Source organism: Ischnura elegans, chromosome 8 (assembly GCF_921293095.1).
Source record: "Ischnura elegans chromosome 8, ioIscEleg1.1, whole genome shotgun sequence".
NCBI lineage: Eukaryota > Metazoa > Arthropoda > Insecta > Odonata > Coenagrionidae > Ischnura > Ischnura elegans.
In genome coordinates this window covers 75,275,864-75,295,863 of record NC_060253.1, presented here as the reverse complement: position 1 = coordinate 75,295,863, position 20,000 = coordinate 75,275,864, and the positions used below count along the sequence as shown (strand labels likewise).

General features: G+C 35.5%; 2 protein-coding genes across 2 annotated transcripts; one reads left to right on the top strand and one right to left on the bottom strand.

Annotated features, from left to right (window-relative positions):
* Nucleotides 1-1,207: 1,207 nt before the first annotated feature.
* LOC124163472 (type 1 phosphatidylinositol 4,5-bisphosphate 4-phosphatase) lies at nucleotides 1,208-16,829 on the top strand. The gene is made up of 7 exons (XM_046540396.1): nucleotides 1,208-1,344; nucleotides 1,750-1,931; nucleotides 11,268-11,477; nucleotides 12,314-12,363; nucleotides 12,499-12,589; nucleotides 12,666-12,720; nucleotides 16,049-16,829. The coding sequence occupies exons 1-7, from the start codon at nucleotides 1,263-1,265 to the stop codon at nucleotides 16,132-16,134; spliced, it is 756 nt and encodes a 251-aa protein (XP_046396352.1). The 5' UTR covers nucleotides 1,208-1,262; the 3' UTR covers nucleotides 16,135-16,829.
* Nucleotides 16,815-19,032, bottom strand: LOC124163473 (tubulin polymerization-promoting protein homolog). Its single transcript, XM_046540397.1, has 3 exons — nucleotides 18,757-19,032; nucleotides 17,307-17,436; nucleotides 16,815-17,199 (listed from the first exon to the last, which is right to left on the bottom strand). Exons 1-3 carry the CDS (start codon nucleotides 18,939-18,941, stop codon nucleotides 17,017-17,019), a joined length of 498 nt encoding a protein of 165 aa, XP_046396353.1. The 5' UTR covers nucleotides 18,942-19,032; the 3' UTR covers nucleotides 16,815-17,016.
* Nucleotides 19,033-20,000: the final 968 nt, after the last annotated feature.

Below are 20,000 nucleotides of genomic sequence, written 5' to 3'. Positions count from 1 at the left end.
TTTAGTCTTGTGATGTGAGTTGTACAAGTTTAGTCAATGGGGTAAGTGACTGCCGTACAACTTCAAGCTGTTAAATTAAGGAGACAAATCAGTAGGGTATATTCCTTAGAACTCACTCCTATGAAGAAATTGAGTAAACCTGTATAAAATTTGTATACATTCTTATACAATTGTATTAATTTATTATATTACATTATTATAATATTGTATAAGAATGTATTTCTTTATTATTTTTCATAGGGGCAAGTACACACTAATCTAAAAATAATCGCGTTGCCAATTTTTCCATAACCACTAGCAAAATATTGAGTGTCTCAGAGAAAGAAACTTACCCCCCTAGGCGCAGTGTAAGACCCGTGAGTGAGAGGAAATCTATATTAGAGAGGAGGGCAATGGAAATAGATGAAGAAGGGGCATGGAAACTCCAATCCTGCTGGCCTTATGCATTTTGCGTTTCCGAGAATGTCAGGAGACAGTTTTCCCCTGGAAAATCTACCAACAGCTAACATCCATCAATGTAACAAACAAGGGCGTACCCAGAATCAAAACTAGAAGGGAGCAAGCCGTGTTCGTTCAAGTTGTGATAAATAAAAGACCAGGATTTCATGAAAATTATAGCTGCGAATTACTAGTTTTTAAAATCATTTGCTCGAAAAAAATATACTTTCATTTAAATTACGCATTTTGTACTAATATCATTTTTCTTGGATTTAAATAAAATTTGTTCAGAATTTTTTTAGCTAAATTAGCATTTGCATCAGTTACCCCCTGCTGCCCCCGCTGAATACGTCCATGGTAACAAACCTAGGTAATCATCTACTTCAGGTAATTTCTCATTCGATTGAATAAGATGGCAGTATGGGTTTAAGGTTTTTCATTTTACAAGATAATACAAGACAACATTTCTAGTCACTAGGAAAATATATAATTTTAAATTCATTATTTAAAAAACATTAATCACTGCTCTTTGAAAATAATGTTATGTATCTTTATGGAAATTTTATTTGCATACGTACTACATATTTTCATATTTTTTTCTTCAGTTTAATGACATTAATTTGTTAAAAATTAATTTGTACATAATTTATCAGAGAATTTACTTGATATACCCTGAATCAATTTCGCATTACTATGGATCCCATTATCAAAAGTTTGAATTCCCGCCTTCCCACAGGGAAACAAATTTCTTTCGGTGGTGCCACCTACGAGACAGACTCACGTGATTGGCATTTCATTTGTCAAGTGCATTTCTGTCATCAAATATGCCGAGCGGAGAGAAGCAACCTTTGCTAAAAAACGACGTTCAGGGGAATTATGATGGCAGACGATCTGATCAAGTGCAAGGTAAGATAACTAATTATATTATCTATTGGTTTAAAGAATTTTAAAGTATATATACTTGATTTAGCGATCCAAAAAGTGTCTCGTCTATGTTGTTTCGTAACGCTACCGAGTTAAGTTTATTTGGTTGTAGTCAGCTGACATAAGAGTTTATCGATGTGTCTACATTGTTTAAAACTTATTGTTGAAATAATTTTTACTGAAAGTGAAAGTTATCACTTGGATATTATCCGTTGCTCCGTAAATGTAAATACGGAGAAGTATGAATCATATATCAGTCATCGGATGTTCGTGACCGTAGGACCGTTATACTATCTTTGTTTACCCTAATGTCGATAAGAAAGATCGTCGATATTCGTATGTGGCGTTAATAAATATATCACTGTGTTTTAATCGATGTCACTTTAGTTATTGCAGATTCGTCCACTACTGTCTCCCCAGTTGGGCCTGATGAATTACCACCACCATACAGATCTGCAACGCCCGGAGGGGTACCAATGGTTACATGTCGTGTATGCCAAGAAATGATTGACATTTCTGGGAAACGCGATCAGCATGTTGTGAAATGTAGCCATTGTAACGAAGCTACAGTAAGTCATATTTCAGTTTAAATTTGACGTATCAATATATCAACGCCTTAAGTTTTCTTTCCCTAACTGAACCCCACATTTTCCAAATGTTTAGGCTTTTATCCTCCAGCCCTTACATTGTCAATGATGTTATCGTTTTTGTGAGGATAGATGCCATGGAACGACTTTGTCTTAATCTGAAATACCGTCAGGGTCAAATGCATATCTGCCTTCAAAAGTTAATAAACGGTAGGACATTCGCGTATTTAACGAATTTAGCAGATTTCCCTATTCAGTTAGCGTTTTCGTGGATAATACATACTTAATTATGTAACTGATTAGTAGTGAGTACTTTTGGTGACTTACGAGCACTACCAACGTTCTTGTCAAACTAATTCAGATGTCAACGTTATTCGTGACATTGCAGTTTTTTTATGGATTATACTGTATGTTTTATCCATAGTACCGGTGTCTATTGTATTATGATAACGCTTATGTAGGTGTGAATTCAATCGCATTAATGTTTATTGCCTTGCATTTCATTTGGACATATTCTCAAAAGTTATTTATTGTCATGAAGTGAAGAATATTGAACGTTAAAAGGAAGAAAGAAACCTCTGATCATACTTCAGTATTTTACTGCCTAGCCATAAGTTTCTTTGCCAGAAAATCGATAATTCTCATGCCTCAAAAGTGGGTAAGGTGTTATGGTGAAGGTTTTGTTTGCTCCCAAAGTTAAATTCTAGGTTGGATAAACTGGGCATTTGCTTTTAAGGGGCACTCAAAAGTGAACTTGGACACTATGACAGAAAGGAATTGTTATATACTTTTTGTTATGTTATGTAATGATATTGCATAAATGGTGTTCTCATAGTTTTAACTTGCCGTATTAAGTCATAGTTCTCTTGAAAAGGTGATCCTTCCATGTAATGAAAAAGCCGTGGTGACATTTCTGCACTGGATCTCGTAGCCAATTTTTTAGTGTGGTATTGTGCTGGCACTTAACCTTTCTCCATGGTTTCTGAGGACTTAAATCAATTGAGAGATGGCATGGGTGCTTTCAATAATAGTGAATTTAGGCTATTTGGAATTATATTCCAACTGATATACTTTGATGTATGATTTCATATTTAGAATGGCTATCTCCCTTTTGAGGCTGCGTGGTGTTATGCATAGTGTTTTTACTTATCTCCTCTCTTTCCTTCTATAATTTTTTATGGTCTGTACCATCTGCAGGTAAACCTTGTAATGATGTAATAGACCCTCAAATGTCAGTCATAGAATTGAACTCCAAGTAAGTCTCTAGTCAGATGGGGTTTCTACTGAGCCTATCTGGGGCATAAATGCAACCCTTATTGTGAATTATGGTGTCACTTATAGGCAAACAGAGCAACTATATCTAGAAAGCTTCAATTTTGAGTAGTACGCCTTCAATATAAAGTATGATTATAAATAAATTTTATGTGCAAACACCAGATGATTGAAAGAAAACAAAGATTTTTTTAATATGTACAGTACAATTATTGATAATTTATGATTTTCACTATTTTGACATTGAAGATTTCAGATTTTAGGTACAGTTCACCCTCAGTTAAGTTATTAGAATCATTGATTTGCCAGAGGAGAAACTCATGGCTAAGCATTGGATTACAGAGGTATGAGCAGAAGTAACACTCTTCTTTAAAGACTTCAATATTCTTCACTCCAAGACCAGAAATATCTTCTACCAAACATATTTAATTAATGTAGAGGCAATGAGTGCTAATGCGATTCAAATCACATCTATATAAGCATTATCATCTCAGAGTGAAAATATGCCCGAATTCATAGCCAGCCTACCACTTCATCAGATGCCAGGGTACCATTCTTCCATTTTATCACACCAGTGTACCCTTTGTCTTTTAGGGGTGCATGAAAATTCGGCTATGGTCGGGTTTTATCGAATGCTTAATTATCCACCGATATTCAGCAAATTTAGGATTTATGACTTATTTACCTTTATAAACAATCTTAGCCATGGAAGAAAGCGCTAGCACAACTATTTAATTATGATAAATACGGTACATATCTTGATTAGGAAGTGGCTACTTTTGGGTCATTCCATGCCAAATCATCACAGAAAAGTGGACTTTTCAACCCGACCGTCTCAGATTTGCTTGAAATTTGGTAGGAAGTTGAAGCACATGAAACTGTGCTCATACACAAAATTTTAACCCTCAGCCGTACACGGTATTCATACAGCAGGGTTGCAAACATGACAAAAAATGCAAAATTTTCCCTCGCATGCTCTACAAAAATAAATCATAACTTAGGTAATAATTGTGATAGAAACTTCCTGTTGGTCTCATTTTAAAGCTAAAGGAACATGGTTTCTGTAAAAAATGTTAGATTTTAAGATACCGATTTTTTTTATTCCGAGGTCACACCATGTGACCTTTGACCTCGAGTATCTAAAAAAATGTATCTTAAATTTTATTCGGAAAAAAATATGTTAGACAGTTAAATGCATTCTATCTTTGGTATAAATTTCATTTTGGGATGGCTTTGGGAACAGGAGTAAAAAAATTATTGAATCATGAGTGAAAATAATATCCCCTATGAAAAAGTTGTACACAAGTTCTAAACAGGCTGTGTACAATGTACACATTTTACATACATTTATATGCTTTTGTATATTAAAGCATACATGAGTACATCGCATACAATATACTCAATTTCCATTTTGGATGTGTACAATGTCATTTTATGTACATTTGCATAACTGCATTTGCATAAATGAACTCATTGTATATGCATATATTGTGAGTCCATAAAATGTATACAATGTACGGTAGTGCATATTGTATACAAAGCATACATTGCATACAAATTGTGATAAGCCAAATTTTTATACAACATACACATTTTTTATACCATTTGTGCATCCACACCATAACCTGGAAATCCTTTGTACATTGTGTACAAATTGTACGCTAAATTTTCATTTGACATTTTATGCTCTTCCTGTATAAAACATCCATCACACAAGTTCAAAATTCTCTAGCTCTCTCTCTCTTTCTGTCAGTGCACTACTAGTCTGGTAAGCAAGCTCAAGTCTTTCTCGAGCTTCTGTGGAGTTCACGTGTGTTTCAAGGGACTACTTAGTGTGTATAATAATTGACAACTTAAATAAGTGTGTGGTAATGGATAAGAAGTATATAGACACATAGTGCTGCAACTCTTTTGACATTAAAGGGCATAATGCAGTAGAAAACAATTGAGGAAAGTGCTACCATGGATGGTGGGAAAACTATCGCATGTCAATTGTGAACAAATGATTTGTGACAACTGTAGCAAGACATTAACATATTTGATTATGCTCCTCATGAAGAACCAAGCATATCAGTTGATGAAGAAAGTGATATGGAATTGAGCACATTCAGGACTGAATCTGCTTTATAAACATTATATGAAAGTCTGAGTAGTATTGGTGCATCACCTAACAAGAGGAAGAGAATGAAGGAAGAGCCATACTGCAGAAAGAAAGCTATTAAAATTGCAAAAGTCGTAAAAGAGAAGATATTTCCGATTCCAGCTGAAGAATCCGTGCCTAACAATCATAGTTGTGATGACATTTGCAACAACTAAAAGAAAATTGTGAAGAAACTACTATGAAAAGTGAGAAAGTAACAATTTTGACCCGTCTTCCTAAACTCTGGAGTATCAAAAGAATCGAGCAAGAATTTCCACTAGATGGTATCCACATGATATGAAAAGCAAAGCAATTAGTAAAAGAACGTGGGATTTTGTCAACACCAAATCCTAAACCAGGAAGGAGCGTGGATCCAGATGTTTCCGAGACTGTGAAGAGCACTTACGCCAATGATGATGTCAGCAGAATTATGCCTGGCAAAAAAGACTGTGTGTGAAAATGAGTGGTGTGAAAGAACAAATACAAAAGAGGCTAATTTTAAACAACCTTGCAGAAGTGTACATGCATTTCAAACAGACAGAACAGTACAAAATTTGCCTCTCTACGCCCTAAGCATTGGGGTGTGTGCAGGCCAATACAAAAACAGGAAAAAATTTTCAAACCTGATACAACACAAAGTTGAATTTGGGATTCCAGCCGAGTGGCACTTCTTTGCCACATCTCATGGCTAGAATTCATGTGATGGATTGGGTGGAACTCTGAAGAGGCTAGCCACTAGCGCAAGCTTACAACGTATCTATAATAATCAAATTTTGATTCCAAGACAAATGTTTGTCTGGGCAACAGACAATATTAAGAATAAGAACTTCGTTTATGTGTGTCAAAAAGAAATAATGGAAAATGGGAGGATGCTACACACTCGACTTGAAAAAAAAGACCAATACCTGGAACTCAAACATTTCAAACTTTCATTCCAGGAACAAGGAATGAATTAATAATAAAGAAGTTTGCAACAGACACCACCAGTGATGTGCATGAAACAAATATTCCACAAGAAACATTGTCTCTAGAAGAAATTAAAGGTTTTTTGACTTGTGTCTATAGTGATGCGTGGTGGTTAGGTTTTGTCATGAGTGTGAATGTAGCATCACAGGAAGTTTTGGTCAGTTTCTTACATCCCAAAGGACCATCACCATCATATGTGTATCCTTACCAGCCAGGCATTCTTAATATTCCAAGTGAACAAGTTCTCGCTAGGGTCGATCCATGTACTGCAACTGGGCGAACTTACAAATTAACAGCTTTTGACACTCTGAGTTCAGAAGAAGCACTTCAGAGGAGGAGGAACTAACTAGTTTTTGATTATATTTCTTCCTGGGTGTTGTATAGAGCATTAAATTTTATTCTGTACATAATTCAATTCTATTCAGGTAATTTCTATATATAAATGCTAAGTTTTTCCACTGAATGTGAAGTATGATGTTTTCACGATTTTTTTTACTCCTGTTCCCAAAGCCATCCCAAAATGAAATTTATACCAAAGATAGAATGCATTTAACTGTCTAACATATTTTTTTCCGAATAAAATTTAAGATACATTTTTTTAGATACTCGAGGTCAAAGGTCACATGGTGTGACCTCGGAATAAAAAAAATCGGTATCTTAAAATCTAACATTTTTTACAGAAACCATGTTCCTTTAGCTTTAAAATGAGACCAACAGGAAGTTTCTACCACAATTATTACCTAAGTTATGATTTATTTTTGTAGAGCATGTGAGGGAAAATTTTGCATTTTTTGTCATGTTTGCAACCCTGCTGTATGAATACCGTGTATGGCTGAGGGTTAAAATTTTGTGTATGAGCACAGTTTCATGTGCTTCAACTTCCTACCAAATTTCAAGCAAATCTGAGACGGTCGGGTTGGGAGCTGTGATGATTTGGCATGGAATGACCCTTTTACGAGGAGGCAGTCATCTTGTTTGACAAAAGACGATCATAAACAAAGAAGAGGCTTTTCAAACATTATTTGGAGTTTGAACAATGGAGATTTGAGATGGATAAAAATAATGTTTTTTCGCATGAGTGCCCAAACGGAGGATTGCCCGGGCGGGTTGGGTAGGACGGGTTGTACTAAAAGGAACGGGGAATCGTTTTATCACTGGTTTCCAAAATGTCTTTTCATAGGAGTGCCCTGGACCGAAAGATTTCCCCTCATAATTGCCCATATCCCGCCTGAGTACCGTCCCACCCCAGCACCCCTGTTTCACTCCACAGGCCTGTTACCTTGTTAACTGCAGATTAAAATATCGAAATTTCCCTGCCATTACTAATTAATATCATTTGTTTTCGATCGTCTTCTGTCAAAAAAGATGGCTGCCTCCTCGTAAAAGTAGCCACTTCCTAATCAAGATATGTACCGTATTTATCATATTTAAATAGTTGTGCTAGCGCTTTATTCCATGGCTAAGATTGTTTATAATGTTAAATAAGTCATAAATCCTAAATTTGGTGAAGATCGGTGGATAATTAAGCATTCGATAAAACCCGACCATCCCCGAATATTCTAGGCTGTGGGTGAACCTTTATATTTAGGATCATGTGCCTTTTGAGCTGGGAGACTGAGAAGTCACATTGCAAGCCTCATGTCTTTACACTCAAAGACTTGCCTATTAAACTCCTAGCTTCATGCCTTTGCATAAAAATATTTTATGCAAGCATATGTTTGCATGGGATGCTTTATCTGTTTCTGCTTCAAGGACCTCTGATTTTTTTTCATTCTGGAGCACTTTGATTGGTGTCATGACTGATTTAACCCTTGGGCTGTGGGAGTTCGCGCTTTTAACTGCCAGCTAGTCCAGAAGAGACCCCCTGCCATGAGGGCTGTTCTGGTAGAATAAAGCCCCTTATCTATCCTTAGGGTGAGGGAAAGTGCCCAAGTGCAAGATATTCAGCCGGTAATGAAGATTTTGGGTAAATGTCACAGTGAGCTTGCAAAACGTATAAAAATGTTCCCGCACTCTTAAGGGTTAAATACATACCAAGGTTTGCAACAATAAATTAGGTCATAAGCTCAATTTTCTACATCTTTAAAACTTCTGCTGGCCTGTCCCACATGAAAGACCTCTCTTAGAGACAAGCAGTGATAACTTTAATACTAAATAACATAGACTCATATAATTTATATTTGTAACCTAAGCTAAGAAAAATGCTGTAGTCAGTGACAGACACAGAAAAAACTCAAGGGGGGCACAAAAGATATCTTAGGCTACCTTTACTTTCTTGAAACGTACACTTTTGTAGAATGAATGATGCATTTATTGCTTCATGATGCATAATGCAGTGGCGGCGAAAGCTCACTTAACAAAGCGCAAAAGCAGCTGCTCCCGAAAGCCTCCGATACTAATACCTTTACTTTTGTCGTAAAAAAATAATCAAGTCACATGCAAAGTTTTATTTAAACTGATTATACACACATACAATGCAATGGCATCTTATGGTATAAAAAATTAGAATTGTGGTCTGTAATGATACGCAAAGCTGACAGCTCTGCAATTGGAGGGTTTAACCACCCGAGTCGTGACATCCCCTATATTTTATCAAAAATTTTGAATTTTTAATAATTCAGTAGTTTTTGTATACTTAAACAGGAGTAAAGTGAGTGTATATGTTAATGTATTGGCTACAAGTCCCAGACGTGAAATAGGTGTGAGTTGTATTTATCGTAGAGTGTAGCACTCCGTACCGTAAAAACGCGCCTCTTTTCTTAGGTGTATTCCATACTCCCCAGGCCCAGATGATCTCTCCCAAATTCTATGGTAAATCCTCCCCTGGTGGATGCTGGGGTAAACTGTTGTTGAAGAAAGTTGAAACTGATTCACCATCATTCACGGTTTAAATTCACCATCTGCTGTTAAGTGATATTATTAGGACTTAAGTAAAGGGAAGGGTAGGTTACATAAAAAAATATCTTCCTCATTCAGTCATTCCCTCACAATGTTTAAAATGAAAAGAAGTTGCCAGCCACTTCTCTTGATTTTGGTGGTGCATTTAGATTTCATGTACCGGGAGAACTGCCCATTAGGGTAAGGAATGGCTTACTAAATTTAAATAAAAAAGAAACCAGATATATGCGCAAGGCTGAGGAGCTATTGAGATGTGGTGACATGCTCCGCAGGACTTCATGACATTGTCAACTTATCTATTAAGGCTATGATTTTTCACTGTTGATGGCTTAAGAAGTAAGCGATGGAGTAGGCCAGTGGAAATTACAGGTCTCTTAATTTTTTAACCTCTTACACAATTGAAATTAAATAAATAGTTATACTTTGATAGACTTAACATAAGGCTCAAGATGAAGAGTGCTTGGTAAAGAGTTCTCGGGATCGCCACCGGGTCAGGAACTCCATATCTGCCAACGTTTCGATGTCCGACTCGGTCATCGAAACGTTGGCAGATATGGAGTTCCTGACCCGGTGGTGATCCCGAGAACTCTTTACCAAGTCCATTCGCCGGGAAAGCACGAAATCTATCTGAAGAGTGCTTGTTCTCCATGGGTTGTCGTGGTTACTCAAATGCAGTTTGGACATGAAGAAACAGCTTGTGTGCCTTTCAGTGGCCTGTGGAATCCACACATATGATATTCATTGAGGTGATACAATGAGAGAGGAATGCCTTAGGCTTCTTGCTCTATCTCTGGCGGGGTTGATAGATTTTTTTTGAAAGAATCGCCCCTTTGAATGCAAAAAATCTACCGTATCAGAATATGAAGAATCAGAAAATGAAGGTTCCCAGTGAGTGGTAGAATAGAAGAGGCTTGTGTACTTGGTTTTTTTTTTTTTTTTTTTTTTTTTTTTTTTTTTTTTGGAGGATTGGAAATCGTTAGTGGGAAGCAATTGGAGGGTTTAACCACCTGAGCCAGAGTCGCGACCTCCCCCATATTTTATTAAAAATTTTGAATTTTTAATAATTTAGTAGTTTTTGTATATGTACTTGTACAGGTGTAAAGTGAGTGTATATTTAGTGTATGTGTATTCTCTCACTGGTATACTTAGGCTTAGCGAAGAAAAGACCCAGGAGTCATAGTAGAGAAGGCTAGCATGTGAAAATTGGGGTTTTGAAACAACCGTTTATAGTTGGTGTTGGGTGCAATTGAATTAGGATATAATTAACCGTGATTCTTGGAAGATTCGGAATGCCAAAAATCAGTACTCATCATAAAAAGGTGTGGCTAGTTCAGTATCAATAATTTTGTTTCAAGGTAGCATACTATTCATCATTTACACTATTTTTTAACTATGTGCATGCTTTTTACTCCTCGCCTCGCTTGCATTTATAAATTAAGAAAATATGGTGATGAAACGGTGACATATGGAGATCCTCAAACTGAGGGGGGCTAGTCCCCTCATAATATAAGCCTCTGAGGACTTTACCAACTCTATGCATAGGCTTGGCCTAATGCAGTTATAACTTGAGATGATGGATGAATAATGGGGCAATGGCCAACATTAAGGGTAAATTATCTTATTTTAAACAAGTATAATCAATCACAGTATAGAATGAAGTCTCTCTACATGCTGCAGTCTTGCTTTCGCACATAATTCATCAATTCAGACTACGGTACTCAATGTTTTCTTTATACATATTCTTATTTTGGTGTCCCTCCCACCAGCCCTCCTCCTATATACTGCTGATGGTGATATGCTGGTGTAACGTATTACATAGTGACATACTTAGTACTCTTAGGTGTCTGGGGATTAAGAAATCACATTTTGTTGGTAGGAAATTATTGTATCTTATGCTTAGATTAAAGTTGGAAATGTCATATTTCGAAGTTTCTTTTTTATTGTAGAGTCTAGATATGTGCAAAGTGGTGTTAACTACAGATGACTTGCATTTTTTTATTTTTTTTTATCATGTATTTGCATTTTCCTCTTATCTCCTTTAGCCCATTAGGAATGCACCACTTGGCAAGAAATACGTTCGATGCCCTTGCAACTGTTTGCTCATCTGTAAGAGCTCATCACAAAGGATTGCTTGCCCTAGAAACAACTGTAAAAGGATAATCAACCTTGCTCCGAGTCCAGTGTCTCCGCCTGTTCCCCCTGTGCCTGGAATGTGCAGAGTCACATGCGCTCATTGTCATGACACTTTCCTTGTAAGAACCAAAAATTATATTTGCCTTTTATTCTTTGATTGACTTTGATGTATCAATAGACTGTTTTGAAGTGATTTCTTCTGCATATAAAAGTTTTTATTAGTGGTTAATTGATTCTATCAAACAATGATTTAGTAATTGAAACTGTTTAAGTAATTAAAAGGTTAATAATTTATATTCATTGCCTAATTAAAGGCAGTGCCTTAGGGATAGCGCTCAATTCATTAAAATATTAAGTTGTTCTTTTTCTCATAAGCGGGTGAGTATAGCAAGCATGGATTGTATCATGATGGCGTGTATTAATACCGCTATACACGGTGTGTAATCATGCGAATGATCATGCTGAATGATCACGTGATCATTCACAGGATCATGTGAGCAAAATAGAACAAGTTTCAAATTTTCACTGAATGATCAAGCACATGACGGTTTATTCACAAATTTTTCCGTTATACACGATGAATGATTTCATTTGTATGATAATTCACCATATATAGTGTCCTTTAGAAGCAAGACTTTTAATGTGATGATAAAGTGTTATAACTTAAAGACTAATTGGGGTGATTATGAACAGCAGTTGCTCAAAGGTTAAGAAAAGACTTAGCTGTTTCACAAAATAAAATATATTTGCGACCGGTTTCAATACAGCGTATCATCATCTGGCCAGATTAACCTTTGTGCATCATGAAGGAGTTTCACCATGTTACGCCAACCACCATCGCATCGCATGAACAGCAGTAATGGAAAACTTCCATAAATATTTAGGCCATACAATTGAGATGCTTTTAAGCATTGCATTGAATTTGTGTCTAACTGTTTATTATTTTCTTTTGCAGTTCAATACCTTGAGCAATGCACTTGCTCGATGCCCACATTGTAGAAAAGTGTAAGTTTTTTTTGTAGTTTATTTATTTTATTTATGTATTTAGCTTATTTGGATCTCATTTATTGTAGTGCATGCACAAGTTTCATCATATTACTTTTTAGAAAACATTTTCTAATTAAATTCCATTAACAATAGGTCATCTGTTGGCCCAGATTTTTCTCGAGGGCGAGGAATTCTGTTCCTCATATTTGGACTGATATTTTTGGCAGTCGGAATTGGAGTTACCGTAAGTAAAAGAAATGCTTATCTTCTTTTTCTTTCTCTTAGCATTATTTTCTTACATGTTTATTTCTTTTTTTCAGGTGGGTACATATAAAATGGCTTCTGAGAATGGTGGATTGTATGTCGCTTATGTTGGTATGTAAACCTCTATTTTGGTTATTTATTCTTAATGTTGTTGCATGCAGTAACTACAATTTTATTTATTAATAGTATTGATCAGTAATCACACTATCAATGCATAAGTGGTGATACTATGATGGAACTCTCTCTCTGTAGCAATTTTTTTAATTGAAATAATTAATTACATAACATCATTCATAATATTCATGATTGATACCCTATAGATATTTGTATCCATCTGCTTAAAAATGGTACTATTAATACCTGGTATGTTGTTGTGCATCAGGTGGTGATATCATTTAAGGGTATTTAAAATTTTGTCGAAAGTCAAGGATCATTGATTACATTCACAAGGAAAAATTAAATATTTTTTAGATCTCCATCTGATCAATCAGTACCATTAACACATTCAATGTGGGCCCGATATTCATGAAAGTCGTCAGAATCGGCTGATGAAATAAGAAAGAAAAATAGAGGTTTTCGTGCAATAACTTCCATTCAAATACTGATATTTACAAATGGCACACATGGGTCGAAAGAGGGAAGCTTGCGAAGGCCATGCACATGATCGGAAGACTCGGAAGTGGATATTAGTCAGGTACGGGGGCGGAGAAAGGGCTCCCGGCCTGACCAGCAGAGCAAGTCGATTGATGTGTTCCATATCTCGGCTTGGTCGGGACCACATCAGTTGACATGCTCCGCGCTGAATGTGTTAATGGAAGTGACAAAGAAGGCAAACTTATTATACATTATTTTAGAATCAGGACAGATTGTGAAAGCTTCTATGTATGCTTACAATCATGGGATGTGTGAGAAGAAAACAATTATATTTGAATTATATAAGCATTTTTGTGGCCTTTTCACCTCAACTCAGTATGAGAGTAAAATAATGGAGAAATAAAATTTATGAAATATGAAACTTCTATATAAATACCATTTATTGAACAATGATACATTTAGATTCAACCAAACGAGAGGAGTGGCTATCAAAATCATCGTAATCCTTATTTGTTAACCTTTTCAATGTGAGGTTTGTTGTTGCACATATTAGTAGTGGATTACTTTGTGTAACTTAAATATATTATATGCAATATTCGCTTGGAAGAAATGATTCAGAATCAATGCAACACATTACTTTTGAGGAATAGGCAATGGTTGAATAATAAATGTTATAAAGTTAGTTTACTCACTTTGACAAGCGATACTATAATTGCGCGTGCTACAGAAACACATAGCATTTCAAATATGCTCTTACCAGTTAATAACTACTGCATTTATACCCTAATAAAATGCTGACATACAGCTTTATTTGTTTCCATGAGCCGCCTTATTATCCAGTTGTGATTAACTTTACATCGAATCTCAACAATTAGTGCGAAACGATAAGTGATTACAGTTCTAATATCTTCGATTTCAGTTATCATAGTGGTTAGGTTACCTGGACATCCTAGTGGTTTGTTTCATTTTGTTGTTAATTAGGCTTTCTATTCAGAGAGCACACAAATCCACAATTTCCAATCAAATACAAATGTTATAGCTGTACTTTAGAGTACGTGCATTCCATTGACACTCTTCTGACACTGTTATAAATTAAATTATCTGAGCTCTATTATTTAAAGTCAAGGCTCTGATTACCCCACATATTTATTCATTTACAATATTTTTACCTTATAAATAAATTCTACTCAAGTGACGACATGTGCAGAACGATCTAATTTTGCACACAGGGGCCTTGTATTAGTAATACCATATGCTTAGTTACTCAAATATCTATCACGTCCAAATTTTGAGATCCTCTCAACCTATTTTAATGATGCATTTGGTTAATCGTCCTTCCCTGGTGTTCATTACGGTAATTTTATCTCAACATTTTTTTTCAACAACAATTTTCATAGCAGTAAAGCTCCATTTTCTTTAATGTTTATGTTTATTTTTTATTCTTCCAGTCAATGGATTAAGTGATGATGTGATTAAGTATTGATAATCTTTTACTTGTTTCTAGTCTTGTACTTTCCTCCAATAGGTAGTTGCTCTTTTGCGCATTCCAATGAATGGTCTGGCACTCAAAAGACAAATATCAAAGGTTTGGAAAGGTGATCGCGTGAATGAAGCTATTTGAGTTTCGTGACTTTTTTACTATGACCGCAAAGATTGCCATTAATGTTATCAATATTTTTTAGATGGTTTCCAAGAAATATGCTCTCATAAATTTATTTCGTCTGAACTTAATTTTTATCATCTAATGTGTCGTTTAAAAGCATTCCGTTTGCTTTTTTGGGGATGATCTGTGGACATCAACATAATGGTTACGCCTTCCTGAACCAGAATCTTGCAAAATGTTACATAATATTTAGCATTGAGGCTTGTGTCCTTTGATGACAAGATTGAAAACTTTCCATTCATGAGATTTTCTATTGAATTTACTGCTCTGAAGCATACACATTTTGATAGATACTCCTGAATACAAGTTCTCTCTCAAATCACGTGTAAATAATTACTTGAGTGGTAATGAATTATCTCGTATCTTTATTCAAGGGCTGTTGTTGGACGTTAATGTATTCACAAGCTGGGAATGCTTCAATTATTGAGCCCACTGCTTGATTAATTAAAAAAAACAATTATAGACAGTTATCATGTATAGATGCTTGCAAGCGATCATCTCTCCATCGGTAAATGTGGTGCCACCATCAGCCATTGTATTCAATGATTGTCTTGTCTACTGATCGAAGTCCACTTTAGGTTGGGTCATTCTGCCCACCATTTTGGTGCAGTGATTGATAATGTTGTCTTGGGGTTGTTTACTTTTTAAAATATTTGAGAAATTTAGAAATAGCCAATTTTTATGCTTCTTGAATTAATTAAGTGTAGCCAAATATCTTGTGAAGAATATATCAGTTAAGTTCTAGAAAATTCAGAACTGCAATTGCCTATGTCATTACAGGTTATGCTGTTTGAGTATCTAAAATCTTACCCCTGTGTTTTAATAGTGTCAGTTATGATAGAGCAGTATTTTTATTGGATGTGATTTCTCTACATTCAATATGTTTTTGACTCCAATCAACTCTAGTCAATAGCATCCCAAATCTATATCTAAAGATTGATTTTCAGTCACTGTGATCAGTGGATTTTAATTTAAATATTGTAGCAATAATTCAGACTACAGAAAATTCAATTAGAAATGTAAATATTAATGCTCAGATAACATTTATAAATGGCAGAGTATTTCTTGATTCAATCACATGTATACTTTGGCTTTTTCTTGTTTCCCTATTGTAGATGTACTTTTACCATTTCCTACACTATTTGTTCCTGTATTGACTCTGGAATCAATTATACATTTCAGGTCCTATTTTGGTTGCTCTCCTTGCTTTTGCACGCAGTATCTATTATTGTACCATGAAGGTTAGTTTGATTGAAGGACTTATGTAAACAAGTGCTTGTAGTGTAATGCTCATTAAATGTCCAGAGAGCATTTGACTTGCGGAGAATTGAGTCACATTCCTTGAAGAATTATTTAGGATATTTTGAGATGATGGTGCCATCCTCCTTAGTATGGCTGTGTGTCCATATTATCAACTGAGAGAAATGTGACAAAAGAAGGCTGAGAGACTGTTCTGGAGGATTTTTCTCCAGTGTAAATGATGCAGTGTAATTGCCACTTTAATGGTGTCCACTTATAGCGCCCACCTTATGGATTTTCTGCCAGTAGTGTAAAATGGAAACCACCACATTAGTTGACAGTGAACCAGCTGTTAAAGTCCATCTAATTCTCTGAATTACTACTAAAGCTCTTTGTATACTACTGTCCAGCTTCTATTATAAATACCTACTTTCTTAGCTTATAGAACACAATATACTGCAAAATAAATTTCTTCTATATTTTCTTTGTATGGAAAAACATTATGGTAATTAAAATGCATTGTATAACTCTGTATTACTATAATTATTTTTAATTGAATGTTTTTGTTAGGTAAAGTGCAACTATAATTGATTTATCATCATTCCCAGGTGTATAAAATTTGGTGCATTAGTTTATATTTGAAGAATGTGTGAATGATTTTGTAACCTGTTAGGATGACTCTTTGTATTTTAAATTGTTGGAAATAAAGTTATCATTCCCATGATATTTATTTAATCAAAACCATTGATTTACTAGTCTCAATAAAGTGCTTCTTACAATTTATGTGGAGAATGCTGTCCTGCGTTAAAACTCCACATTAGCTAATTTACCTCTTCATTACTCATAGTTCATTCTACGTTCATGGACTAGTTAATACTTTTCACCTTATTAGGGTTCCAAAACTGTAGATTTTACTTCTTTTTATCATAAGTATCCTTTTCTTTGTAGCCAGTGACATAGCCTGAATCGTCAGCGAGATCTTCACGTCCTTCTTTCCCTTTTCCCTTTCCACTTTTATCAAAGCGTTCTTTGTGTGCACCAGTATATTTCGATACATCAGTTAATCTGTCTACTGCCCCTGTTTTGACAGCTTGCTGTAATTTGATTGATTAGCATCAGTATACATGTAATTGAAATTTTTTTTGAGAGTGCCATTTAAAAGACCAAGAAGGATATAGTGATAATGAACATTTTAATTTACCGTTGCACCAGAAGTTCCTGGTAAACCACATTGTAGAAGTTTATCTTTCAATTCTTGCAGCTCCATTTTTTTTGTTTGGGCCAAGTCTGCTAAATACTTCTCAAATGTTGCGAAATCAATTGTGCGGGATCTGTAAATTCAGTGGGTGAATTGCAAATTGTGCTTTTATTATTTCGACATCCATGCATGCAAGTTGTCTTCAAAATAACACACTTTTCCAATGCATTTGGATGGCTTTCATGATGAAGCTCAAGGAATGCTAATCAAAACAAGCTTCAAAGATTTCTAGGAAAATGCAATTATAATTCTTAATTCCTATTTATCTAATGTCAAATTTATAATAGCTGCACTGTGCTACAATAAGGATATGAATGTCACAACTTCTCGCTTTCAGTGCATAGTCATATACCAAGTGTATACACGAGTCTCAATGAGAAAAGACTAGTTTTCCTGGACGTTAATTATATGGAAAGCGACAAAATAAAAAAATATATACAAAGATGTTCATATTCCAATGCATCCCTCATTTACTGTACGATATGGAAAATGTAGGAAAATGAATTTGATTAACCATGAGGTAGCACTCAAGTTAGATGTATCAAGACAATCTACAAGGTGAAGCCATTATGTGTAAGTTACCACATAAATATTTAACCTTTACTTTCTCGCAATAATGGAATGTTTGAGATCTACATGTGGAAGAAATATAATCCATTCAGGGTGTATAGTCTTGTCTTGCATAGGTAATTAGTACATTATTTCTTACGGATGATTGATTACCTATTCAGGTTCTGACATCATGAAGTGGAGATATTGAAAATTCTATCTTACTTTTTGTCGCCAGAAAAAATGTCAATGTTAGGACTTGTATGGAAAAGTAAAATTACTTTTTTCATAGCATTACTCCTCCTGGCTATTTCTTAAAAATTTCAATTAATTGTTGGATTTTGAACCTGGATCTTGCATTATGTTTTGGCACTGTAGAGGCCACCTTTTTAGTATTTTGATGACCTTCCTTCTTGAACGAATGAATCTTTGTGTTTGAAGCGATTTATGTAGAATGTTTAAGGCTAAAGAGGACTTGTTTAAGGCTTAGAAATTTTATAGGTTTGGAACAATGATCTAAAATTTTCTTGAAACTTTTGACTTCTAATTTTGTAACTTGGTTCCGGACCCCTCATAGTTTTTACCAATTCAAAGGAAAATATAAAATAATTCTACTGGTTCCCAACCATTGTGGATCCATATAATCGCTAGACATGAAAAATCGCCCTTTCAAATGCAATTTAATGAAGGACCCTAGCTCAGGAAAAAACTAAACTCAACTAAAATTGGGAAGTATTTTTGTTCTCTCAGACCAATCAGGGTAGGAGTACAAATGGATGATGAACCTCACACCCAGCCAGAGAATTTGAACAGTTAATATTTCAAAAATCTATTTGATACCTACTTAAACTTGTTAAAACATATTCCTGTGTCAGTGGTGGTTATCTTTTTCCCGTCGATAACTTTTGCTTGCTTAAACCATTTGTCCAGCTTGCTCAAATTAATCGTACTACCGTCTGAATTGGTATCGCCGAACTTCGAGAAAGCAGCAAAGATATCCTTAAGGCTTGGTTCCACAGCTTCAGCCATAACTTTATTAAAAATTTGAATTTACTTCGTGACGGAAGACATAAAAATTATCAAATATTTTGATGCAGCGGTAGGAAACTATGGTAACCTGATACAAAAAATCCACGAACTACGAAAATGTACGAAACCATGGCCTCCTTTCACACTAATCTCGTATGGCCATGACCAGCCATGACGAAACCGCATGTTTCATGGTAGGTACGGTAGGTACCATCGGTACCATAATAACCGATTTGTTTCGGCGATCATCGCTTCGCTACGCGGGCAGTACCACCTAAAAGTTTCCTACACGCAAGCACTCTTACAGTTTTATGTACGAGGTCAATAGGAATCATAATTAGAGGAGTTAGAGGCGAATTTTCGCTTTTAAAAGGTGTTTCGCATGAAAACGTATGAATGTTCTTGGTATCTCAGCTGCAAAAACAACTCACTGGAGCGTGAGCGAATGGAAAATGAAACTCATTATGCTCATTGCACGACCGAATGGCAGTGTACGACGAATATATGATCGAATATTGTCGGCCTTGTCATCATAAGTGAATGATGCTCTTCACACTTAATCGGTAGTTTAAGATCATTGGGGAACCAATATTTATCTAACAGGTATCTCAGGTAAGGTTAACGACTATAAGGCCAGTAATTTTCCTCCATGTAACTATATAGTATATACCACTCGAAATAGGTACTCTATATTAAGCAATAAAAAAAAAAATTACGAGCATATATCGAATTATCTACGACCGCGGAAGAAGCGAGTGGCAACGCTACGATTTCATGACAAAATACGGGATGATTAATCAGTTTTTACACCAGTGGCGCAGCGAGGTGGGGTATTGGGGGATAAACCTCCCTCCCCCCCCCAGCACCTCAGAGGTTCAATCCATTTTACTAAATTGGATTGATATTAATAATAGAATAGTGTAAGGATTAATAAATTATCCCTCAGAAAGCCGTAAAACTCACCATTTATCTTGATATTCCACAATTTAGTAATCTCACACCTACCACTTATCCTGGTGGGTATTCCATACCCCACACACCGCGGTATTAGTTGCACCG